General features: G+C 45.8%; 1 protein-coding gene across 1 annotated transcript in view; it reads left to right on the forward strand.

Annotated features, from left to right (window-relative positions):
- LOC144479885 (CMP-N-acetylneuraminate-beta-galactosamide-alpha-2,3-sialyltransferase 4-like) overlaps positions 1-11,176 on the forward strand; it is a 121,835-nt gene extending 110,659 nt beyond the window's left edge. Inside the window, exon 10 of the mRNA XM_078198924.1 lies at positions 11,087-11,176. Coding sequence (XP_078055050.1) covers positions 11,087-11,176 — 90 coding nt within the window. The remainder of the gene's footprint in view (positions 1-11,086) is intronic.
- The last annotated feature ends 888 nt before the right edge of the window (positions 11,177-12,064 follow it).

Consider the following 12,064-nt stretch of genomic DNA (forward strand, 5'->3'; position numbering starts at 1 on the left):
TTCATGCTCTATCTTAAGTTGTCTGAACATTTGACTTTTATGGGAGATGTCTTGCATTGACCTTGCTGAGTGGCACACAGACCTCAGGGCAATGATAGCGGAACCCCTGGATATCCAGGTTTTCGGAATGTACTGGGTTAGCAATTGATGAGATGAAAATTGCTCTGGATCTTACGTTGCTTTATTCTATAGTCTGGTGACATATACTGGGCTATTCAATTCAGTAAGGAGTCTAACGACACCAGGTTAAAGTCCAACAGGTTTATTTGGTAGCAAACGCCACTTTTCCCATCTCACTGGCCAACCAAGTTCACAGGGTTTTCCAAAACTGTGGTGGGAGATGTCTTCCCAAATATCCTGACAAGTTACTAAATTGTATTGTGGCGTTTGCTACCAAATAAACCTGTTGGACTTTAACCTGGTGTTGTTAGACTCCTTACTGTGTTTACCCCAGTCCAACGCCGGCATCTCCACATTATTCAATTCAGTCAGTGTAACTTATATCCATGAAATGATACAAAATTTAAAAAGTATTTCACCAGATGGTGTTGCTCAATTTAATGAATCTCTGTGTCTTGCTGTAGAACCCAGGATGAAACTTATCTCATTGTGGACCCTCTGACTTTGCAGACTTTTGCTGCCAGCCTTCCTGGATTCTGGGGAGATGTAGGCGGGGGGTGGGAGGTCGCTACCCACATGACCTGCATGGCTTTGTTCATTGATATCGCTGTAGAAACCCACGTGACTTGTTCCCAGAGTGCTGTTAACCCCCAGGGAACCTATATAGTCAAAGGGATACATCACCATCACATCTCCCTCCCTCCATTTCGGAAAAACTTATCTGCCTCTGTGCTATCGGTGATTCATTCTGAAAAAGATCCTCTCTCTGTGCCCAACCAAGTTCACAGGGTTTTCCAAAACCGTGGTGGGAGATGTCTTCCCAAATATCCTGACAAGTTACTAAATGATTAATTGCTTGCGTCTATGAGTAACAACTTCTGATCATCACATAAATCACTTTTCCTCTCAATGCCTCCTTTTTGTACTCGTGAGAAACTGCAATCCAGCTGGAGTTTCTTTTTTCCCAATGGATCCAGAATGCAGGATTTGCTTCCCTTTCTTTCCTTCTCCGCTGTCCTTCTGCCTCACCCATAAGACGCTGTGACTCAAAGCGTGATGCAGCTTGATGGACAAGTTGTCACCATTCTGAAGAATTAGCAGCAAGTTCCTCCCACTCATTGAGGTCTTCGCTGCCTCACTCCGAAGAGAGATCCTGATTGTCTTCAAAGCATTTCCTCCCTGGAATGTTGGTCATTTCAGAGAACAGGACCTGGGTGGAGGAGATGGGTTTTCAGTCCATCAAAGTTCATTTTGCCTGACCATTTGGGGATCTGGCTTCAAGAATGATAGTAGTGTTTGTTCGACGGGTAACCCATACAATCGAAGGATGTGACGGAGATATTGCTGATGGAATTTCTCTAGCATTCACATGTGTTGCTATACACAGTCCAGGTCTCACCAGGAATCTGGTGGTGACTAATACTGATCCGTAATCTAGGGATTTTGTTGAATTGCGGAGATCTTTGTTGTTAAACACTTGCTGCTGTGGTTTGTCGATGGCTGAGCTGCCACAGGTGTTGGACTTCCTGGCAGCCACTTCACCATTGTGCTAACAATTGACTGACTGAATGCTGGCGTAATGGCATAAACAAACACTTACACCATTCCTCTGGGAATATTGTCAAACGTCTGCTCCAGTTCAGGTGGGAGATTGAGGAATTCCTGCAGAAATTCTACCGCAATGTTTATAAAAATCCACCTCATTTCAGTGGAAAATTTCATCGATAAGAACATAAGAACTAGGAGCAGGAGTTGTCCATCTGGCCCCTCGAACCTGCTCCGCCATTCAATAAGATCATGGCTGATCTTTTCGAGGACTCAGCTCTACTTACCCGCCTGCTCACCATAACCCTTAATTCCTTTACTGGTCAAAATTTATCTATGCTTGCCTTAAAAACATTCAATGAGGTAGCCTCAACTGCTTCACTGGGCAGGGAATTCCACAGATTCACATGTGGACTATCTATGAATTCCACAGTGAAGAAGTTCCTCCTCAACTCTGTCCTAAATCTGCTCACACTTATTTTGAGGCCATGCCCCCAAGTTCTAGTTTCACCTGCCAGTGGAAACAACCTTCCTGCTTCTAAAGTTTAAAGTTTTAAAGTTTAAAGTTTTTATTTACTAGTCACAAGTAAGGCTTACATTAACACTGCAATGAAGTGCACCTGGCGCCTGTTCGGGTCAACCCAGCACATCTTTCAGACTATGGGAGGAAACCGGAGCACCCAGAGGAAACACACGCAGACACGGGGAGAACGTGCAAACCCCACACAGACAGTGACCCAAGCCAGGAATCAAACCCGGGTCCCTGGCACTGTGAGGCAGCAGTGCTAACCACTGTGCCACCGTGCCGCCCACATATCTATCTTATCTATTCATAGAACATAGAAAAGATACAGCACAAACAGGCCCTTCAGCCCACAAGTTGCGCCGGTCATGTCCCTACCTACCTAGGCTTATATATAGGCTTACCTATAACCCTCAATCCTATTAAGTCCCATGTACTCATCCAGAAATCTCTTAAAAGACCCTATCGAGTTTGCCTCCACCACCACTGACGGCAGCCGATTCCACTCACCCACCACCCTCTGAGTGAAAAACTTACCCCTGACATCTCCTCTGTACCTACTCCCCAGCACCTTAAACCTGTGTCCTCTCGTAGCAGCCATTTCAGCCCTGGGAAAAAGCCTCCGAGAATCCACCCGATCTATACCTCTCAACATCTTGTACACCTCTATCAGGTCACCTCTCATCCTTCGTCTCTCCAAGGAGAAATAAATTTAACAATGTGGATATTTCTTTTGTCCAAGGCATTTTGGGCGGGAATTTCCTTTCTTGTCCATAGTGGGACCCGTGCGAATGAGGACAGAAAAATTTGGCGTTCCAGCCTGGACTCCATTCACTTTCAGCGGCACCGGAAAATCCCAGCCACAGACGAGGACGGAGATTTTCGGCTTTATTTCTAAACTGGTCTCAGCTAACATAAGTTTTTAAAAATGCTCCTGCAGTCAGTTGAATGGAAAACCAGGCCATTACTGAAGGGGTTCTTCAATAATACCAGTCTCAATCCACTTCCCAGTGAGCAGGGACACAGGGCACACTCTTACTGTCACACTTACCAGCCTTGCTTGTTTGGATGTCTGTGCAGACCCAAAGGGAGTTTCAATGGAGAACTCTTCAACTTGTAAAAGAAGGCATATGGTATGCTTGCCTTTATAGGACGGGGTATAGAGTATAAAAGCTGGAGTCTGATGATGCAGCTGTATAGAACGCTGGTTAGGCCACATTTGGAGTACTGCGTCCAGTTCTGATCGCCGCACTACCAGAAGGACGTGGAGGTGTTAGAGAGAGTGCAGAGAAGGTTTACCAGGATGTTGCCTGGTATGGAGGGTCTTAGCTATGAGGAGAGATTGGGTAAACTGGGGTTGTTCTCCCTGGAAAGACGGAGAATGAGGGGAGATCTAATAGAGGTGTACAAGATTATGAAGGGTATAGATAGGGTGAACAGTGGGAAGCTTTTTCCCAGGTCGGAGGTGACGATCACGAGGGGTCACGGGCTCAAGGCGAGAGGGGCGAAGTATAACTCAGATATCAGAGGGACGTTTTTTACACAGAGGGTGGTGGGGACCTGGAATGCGCTGCCAAGTAGGGTGGTGGAGGCACGCACGCTGACATCGTTTAAGACTTACCTGGATAGTCACATGAGCAGCCTGGGAATGGAGGGATACAAACGATTGGTCTAGTTGGACCATGGAGCGGCACAGGCTTGGAGGGCCGAAGGGCCTGTTTCCTGTGCTGTACTGTTCTTTATTCTTTGTTCTTTGTAACCCTGAGTCGGAAAGGTGTGGCTTTGAGTCCCACTTTAGAGACTTGAGCACAAAACTCTAATACGGCACTGAGTGAGTGCTACACTGTCAGAGATGCCTTCTTTAGGAAGAGGCATTCAGCCAAAGAGCCATCTACCTCCTCAGATGAATGTAAAATCTCCCATGGCCCCAATTTTAAGGAGAGGAGGGACATTCCTTCCCGTCTCCGAGTCGATATTTATCCCTCAAACAACAAAATTGAAACTTTGGGTAATTTGGGCATCATCACATTGTTGTTTGTGGGAGCTTTCTGTGTACCAATTTGGGTGCAATGTCTTCTACATTGTAACAGTGAGGGCACTTTCAAAGTACTTGAATGTTGAGCACATTAAACTGATCTGAGGTCAGGAAAGTTGTTGCAGAAATGTAGGTCTATTTCTGTTGTGTGAAGATTGTGAATTGAAGCAAACAGAAGTGAACAGAATGTAATAAGTCCTCGGAGACAGAAGTCCCTTCACCAAAATCCCTTTATTTACAAGTCACTGTAGGATTATTCAACAACATACAGAGTGCTTTCAGTTAGCAGGCTGCACTAGGAGTCCCAGAGGAACTGACACTCCAGGTTAAGTACAAAACAAGAGGCTCCCTAATTGGCCCATCAATTTGGCCCTTAATCAGGGAGTTCATATTCCAACAGGCCCACCTCAATTGCCTGATTAAAGTCGTTACAAGAATAAAGGGCACACAGGGATTTCGAGCTGTCCAGGAGATGTATTTGTATTGGTGACATTCCCCACATGTGGTTTTGAGGCAGCAATTCCTATCTTCGGGATGGTGGAGCCTCCAGCAAAATGGTGGAAGCATCCACCTGTAGCTGTTAGTATCTCCTGTTGGAAAAGCTTCACAGAAATCCCAGACCTTTAATGTAGAAATTGGCCAGAGGTGCTTCACAGACACACAGAGGAAAAAACAGCTGCTGAGGGAAGATTAGAAGGAGCGAACAAAACCTGGGTCCAAGGAATGAGATTTAAAGAGGGTTGTTAAAGGAGGAGAAGGGTGGCACGGTGGCACAGTGGTTAGCATTGCTGCTTCACAGCACCAGGGACCCAGGTTCAATTGCGGCCTCTGACTGCATGGAGTTTGCACATTCTCCCCGTGTCTGTGTGGGTTCCCTTCGGGTGCCCTAGTTTCATCCCACATTCCAAAGATGTGCAGACTAGATAGATTGCCTATGGTTTAATTGCCCCTTAGTGTCCCAAGGTGTGATCAGCAGGGTAAATATGTGGGGTTACAGGGATAGGGCCTGGGTAAGATACTCTGTTGGAGAGTTGGTGAAACTCAATGGGCCAAATGGGCGGCACGGTAGCACAGTGGTCAGCACTGCTGCTTCACAGCTCCAGGGACCTGGGTTCGATTCCCGTCTTGGGTCACTGTCTGTGTGCTCCGGTTTCCTCCTACACTCCAAAGATGTACGGGTTAGGTTGATTGGCCATGCTAAAATTGCCCCTTAGTGTCCTGAGATGCGTAGGTTAGAGGGATTAGTGGGTAAATATGTAGGGATAAGGGGGTAGGGCCTGGGTGGGATTGTGGTCGGTGCAGACTCGATGAGCCAAATGGCCTCTTCCTGCACTGTCGGGTTTCGATAATTCTATGATTCTATGAAATGGCCTCCTTGTGCACTGCAGGGATTCTATGATTCTAAGTGTAAAAATGGAGATCATAGATCATAGAATCCTACAGTGCAGGAGGAGACCATTTGGCCCATCCGAGTTTGCACCGACCACAATCCCATCCAGGCACTATCCTCATAACCCCATGCATTTACTCTAGCTAGTCTCCCTGACACTAAGGGGCAATTTAGCATAGCCAATCTACCTAACCTGGGCTTATGGAGAAAGAGAGCTTAGAGTGTGGAATCTGGGCAACTGCTGATGAAACTCTATTGACTGGGAAAAGAGAGCGACACTTGCGTGCTGAACAGAGTCTTTGGCTAGGAATGGTTGAAGGCTGGAGGACGTTACAGGGTTAGGGAAGGGAAATCACATGGAGACATTTACACACAAGGATGTGAATTTTAAACTGGAGGCACAGGGGCCCAGGAGCCAAGATCAGGGAGGCCAGAATTGATGGTGACTGGATGATGGTGCAGGATACTGGCAACAGAGTTTTGAATGAAGTGACATTAATGGAGGATGGTGAATGAAATCCCAGAGCATCATAGAAGGAGGAAGCCTTTTGGCCCATTATGTCTGTGATAGCCCTATGATAAGACCATCCAATCCCAATCTTTTATCCATAGATGGAGAGAAGATTATAAATTGAAATTTAGTGAGTGTTACTTACACCTTAAAGCTGCTTTCAGATATATTTATTAGTTCCTAATGTTCTGATTGGCAGTAAAATAGTATAATGGGCAGTTATTAAACATGAAGTAAATTCAGTGTTGGAGCGAATTAAAGACAATCTAAACATAATGAATTGAGCAAAAATAAAGCACTTACTTCACTGAAATGGATTTTAATGTTTACAATTGTGAAGTAAACAGGGTAATAAATCTGAAATGTGTGCATGAAGGAGCACTCTTTCATGGGAAGTCATGCAGACACACCTGGAATTTCTGGACTTTCGCTTTTTTTTTAAAGTCAAAGACATAAAAAGGCAACACCAATTACCTGAAAGTGCACACCCTGTACAGGTTTCTAATGAGTAGCTGGCCAGCAGACCTGACAATAATAGTTGGGTGTGGAATTAAGAAGAACTTTGATGAGGGTTTCAGTGGCTCTTGCGCTGAGCTAAGAGCAGGAATGGAGGTTGCTGGGTTTTCTGGTGAAAGGGGTACGGGGGCTAAAGCTCAGCTCAGGGTCAAACAGAATGCTGAGGCTGTGATCCTCCGTCCCAGCCTGAGACAGTGGGCCGAGTGGGCGATGGAGTTGGTAACGGGCTGTGTGTTCTTAGTGACGGAGGCAGAAGATGGTGACATTGGTCTGTCCATTGTTCATCCAAAACCGGAGATCGGATAATCCAGCATGACACAGAAAGGGAGATAGTGACTATCAGGGGATATGCGGAAACTGAACTCATGGTGTTGCCAAAAGCTATTGATTTCGATCAAGAAAGGCAAACAAGGATGGTTCCACTTCAGCGACAGTGATGCGGGTTTGAAAAGAAGCAGCTGTTTTTGTTTGTTCCTAGCTTGGCAGCATTGTTGCAAAGTACACAGTGACAATGGCAGCAGTGTGCTCCGTATACAAGATGCACTGCAACAACTCAGCAAGATCATTTGACAACACCTCACAAACTTGCAGCCTCTACCATCCAGGAGGACAAGGGCAGCAGATACACGGAAACATCACCACCCACAAGTTGCTCTCTGGGTCACGAACCATCCTGACCTGCATTTATATCGCTGTCCATCACTGTCGCTAGGTCAAAATCCTATATCTCACTGTAGCAGCGCTGTGTGTTCACTTACTCAGCAGCGTTCCAGAAGGAGATTCATCATCATCTTCTCAAGGGCATTTAGGAATGGGCAACAAATGCTGGCCTCGAATAAAAACAAATCATTTCACAGTAAAACTCTGGCAGTCATCATCGTAAAAGAAAATAGTGATTCCAAACTCACTTTAATCTCCCGGGTCTCATTTACTTCCTCTTTTAAAACCAGTTTAGATATTGATCTTGGATCTTTTTCTGTGCACAATCTGCTCTGGACACCTGGCTGTAACAACACCAATTTTTGGAACAAATAGTTTGTTAGATTTGAAGGTGACTCGCCAATGCTGCCAATCAACTCTTTCTGTCGCAGGAGACCTGATCTGCTCACTGTACAGTCCAACATAACACTATTCATTTTAGTGCCTACGTGCTCAGTGCTTGATTGAACAGCAGTTCTAGAATGTTCCTGTTGTCGGGTCCAGTTTGATTAAAAGCAGATTGAGGTTTGCGTCTGGTTCTCAGAGACAGGCAGTAAACCGGACAATCTCTTAACAGGAGAGCGGCATTCACTCCTACTCAATTTTATCGAATCTTATAGCACTGGATGAGACCATTCAGCCCATCATGCTTGTAGCATCTCTGCTAAAGAGCTTCCCAATGGGAATTACTGAGCTCCGCTTCCCAGCCGTGTCTCTGTAAAGGTTTCCATTTCTATTATCTGTCCCATTTCCTTTGAAATGTCGAATTGTTCGCTTTTGAATTTGCTTCCACCACATTTCCAACCAGTTCAATCCCGACCAGAATAACTCCCCGTGTTAGAAAAATCCCCCTCATCTCCACGTTGGATATTTTGACAATTCGGTTCAATCAGTTCCGTCTGGTTCTAATCCGCTGACTAGTCAGAACAGTTTCTCCGTCTTGACTATTAACACTCCTGGTCATTTTGAACATCTCTATTCAACGTCCCCTTTGTTTGTGAGTTTAACTTGTGGCCTAAATCTGTACTGGGAAGCTTTTCCCTCGACTCAGGAGAGACAAGATAGGTTTCTTCAAAACCGTTTTATTTGATATGATAATCTATTCAGTAAGTACATCTCTGTTGTGTGCAGCCTACTCCATCTTTCTTAGAGTCTCTGGCACATGACTGCTGATGTCCCTGTTACACCATGATACACATCAGCGCCTCATTACCATAAGTATTAACCCATGAAACAATAATCTCTGCTCCAACGTAGAATGTAGCCAGTTTCTCCACTCTCCCCACATGACTGCAGTTCCTCATTCACAGCATTATAAACAATCGAGGGTGACTTGATGAGACTTCAGAACAAAAAGGCTGTATTGCCAATGTAACGATTAACTATATATAAATTGGGACCGACAGAATAACTATGCAACTTACACTATTCCTCCAAGGATCCAACTGCCGATCCTTCCCAACCTGGGGTACCCACCCCTCCACTCCATTGGCTCAGCTCCCCACCTTGACACTCCTCGATTGACCATGTGGCCCGCAGCGAACACTCTTTTAAAGGGGCCATGCTACCACACACCATCACTCACCACCCCCCGCCCCAGTTTCTGAAGTCACCTAAGGAGAATACAAAACATTGTGAACTCAATCAAACAAATTCATAGAATAATAGACTCCCTACAGTGCAGAAGGAGGCCATTCAGCCCATCGAGTCTGCACTGACCACAATCCCACCCAGGCCCTATTCCCATAACCCCACATATTTACCCTGTTAATCTCCTGATACTAGGGTCAATTTAGCATGGCCAGTCCACTTAACCCACACATCTCTGGACTTTGGGAGGAAACCGGAGCACCCGGAGGAAACCCACGCAGATATGGAGAGAATGTGCAAACTCCACATAGACAGCGACCCAAGCCGGGAATCGAACCCGGGTCCCTGGTGCGGTGAGGTAGCACTGTACCGCCACGCCACAAACTTCAAGACCTCAATGGAGAAACAAGTAAACAGATCCCTATCTTTACATATTGCCAGCTTTTTGCTGGCACAACGCGAAATGTGACCACAGGGTCACGCTGGTCGAGTTGCTGATGGGACACCATTTAAGGACACGTTTGGATATGATATTCTCAGATTTGGCAGAGAGGGTGAGGATGGGCAAGCCTCTCAGAAACAAAATCATCACCCAAGGAAGAATGACAAGAGTTTTCTGAGTTGAGGATTTAGTCATGGTCAGAAATTTCACAGTAAGATGTTTAACAACACCATGTTAAAGTCCAACAGGTTTATTTGGTAGCAAAAGCCACACAAGCTTTCGGAGCTCCAAGCCCCTTCTTCAGGTGAGTGGGAATTCTGTTCACAAACAGGGCATATAAAGACACAGACTCAATTTACATGAATAATTGTTGGAATGCGAATACTTACAGCTAATCAAGTCTTTAAGATACAAACAACGTGAGTGGAGAGAGCATCAAGACAGGCTAAAAAGATGTGTATTGTCTCCAGACAGGACAGCCAGTGAGACTCTGCAGGTCCAGGCAAGCTGTGGGGGTTACAAATAGTGTGACATGAACCCAATATCCCGGTTGAGGCCGTCCTCATGTGGGCGTAACTTGGCTATCAGTTTCTGCTCAGCGACTCTGTGCTGTCGTGTGTCGTGAAGGTCGCCTTGGAGAACGCTTACCCGAATATATCAGTCGCTGAGCAGAAACTGATAGCCAAGTTCCGCACACACGAGGACGGCCTCAACCAGGATATTGGGTTAATGTCACACTATTCGTAAGCCCCACAGCTTGCCTGGACCTGCAGAGTTTCACTGGCTGTCTTGTCTGGAGACAATACACATCTTTTTAGCCTGTCTTGATGCTCTCTCCACTCACGTTGTTTGTATCTTAAAGACTTGATTAGCTGTAAGTATTCGCATTCCAACCATTATTCATGTAAATTGAGTCTGTGTCTTTATATGCCCTGTTTGTGAACAGAATTCCCACTCACCTGAAGAAGGGGCTTGGAGCTCCGAAAGCTTGTGTGGCTTTTGCTACCAAATAAACCTGTTGGACTTTAACCTGGTGTTGTTAAACTTCTTACTGTGTTTACCCCAGTCCAACGCCGGCATCTCCACATCAGAAATTTCACAGCAGGACCACCATAGGTGACTGATAAGATTGTGGAAAGGACAGGACCAACCTCCTATATCGTAGAGATACAAGGATGTTGCATCAAGAAACATGTAGATGATGTGAGGAGGAGAGTGGTGACTGATACAAGGGATCAACAGATGTCTCCAGCAGTACAAGTAGATCCGCCTGGATTGGGAGCGGGGATCACAGTTATAAATGTGGAATCAGAGCACCAAGTGGTTTCAGTGACAGAGAATACAGCAGCTAGCGAGGACAAGCTAGACTCTGGATTGATGAGTTTGCTGGACGTTCATATCCAAACAAACCTAGTGCGGAGTTAAGATGTTCTACAAGAGTTCGGAAGTCCCCTGACTGACTGAACTTATGGCAAGTTGTCATGGGGCTTTCCCTGATGTTTCTTTTGTAATTCGTTTGATTGAGTTCACAATGTTTTTATTTTACAACTTGCCTGGCTTTATTTTCTTAGCCACGGACATGAAAGTTTATTCCTCTGATTCCCGAAGGTATGTACGTCCTAGTTATCTTGGTTTCCTTTCAGTCTCCGTATATTTTTCATTAGTCACTTCTCATTGTGACCAACTTAATCATTCTGATTACTTCTGTTTTTCAGAAAACTGTGCACAATGTCTCCCATGAAGGCTTGTTCTTGAAGAAGCTCCGGAATGCTGGCATTATCAAATATCTCACTGCAGCACAGTGACCACCTTTACATTATTGAAATGATTTGCTTTCAACTAACTTGCCAGGACTTTAGACTTTACCTGTATCTATACCCTCCCTTCGAACACCTTCAGATTCCCACCATTCTATATCTCTCATTCCCACCCTGCTCAGCCCCGGTTTGTGTCTTAATTTGGTGGAGGGTGTCTGGATTGTGTGCTCCCTCCTCCCTCCCTCCAGTGAGGTAAAGTGGGGGGATGTTAGTTGAAGATGGGATTGTGCCAATTTTCATCCAGTGGGAACGGATGTGTTATCATTACTGGACTTTGGACCTGAATTTCATCACAGGCATTGGGACCCCAACATTGCGGTGAGAAGCAGGCCCCAAACCTACGCTCGAAGCACATGCCTCCAGGTCACGCTGTTAAACTATGTCCAGTAGACAGGCACCTTGATGCTGCTGACCCAACCAGAGGGCTGGCAGCTCTGAAGACTCAGCAGCCCCTTAGTGGAAGAGGTGGTCACTGCTGAGCTGGGCCAGTGACTTCAGGAGCCGAACCGGGCATGTTTAAGCAAAACAATGGAAGTTCAGAGGGCTGAGAGCGAGAGAGGAAACCTTTCTGCGCAGATTGTTGGTGTTACTGATGCTGTCTTCCCTGCCTTCCCTTTGGACCATCAATCCTCCTGGACTAGTACAGGAAAGACAACCCCAATAAACTAACATCCTTCTTACCCGGGTTGGTGGGGGGTGGGTGGGGAGTTACTCATCATTGGTAAATGATGGCAGCCCCACCAAATAGCTGCTCATTTGATATTTAGAATCATAGAATCCCTACAGTGCAGAAGGAGGCCATTCAGCCCATCAAGCCTGGACCGGCAACAATCCCACCCAGACCTTATCCCTGTAACCCCCCATACATACCCTGAT

Source organism: Mustelus asterias, chromosome 27 (genome assembly GCF_964213995.1).
Source record: "Mustelus asterias chromosome 27, sMusAst1.hap1.1, whole genome shotgun sequence".
Classification (NCBI taxonomy): Eukaryota; Metazoa; Chordata; class Chondrichthyes; order Carcharhiniformes; family Triakidae; genus Mustelus; species Mustelus asterias.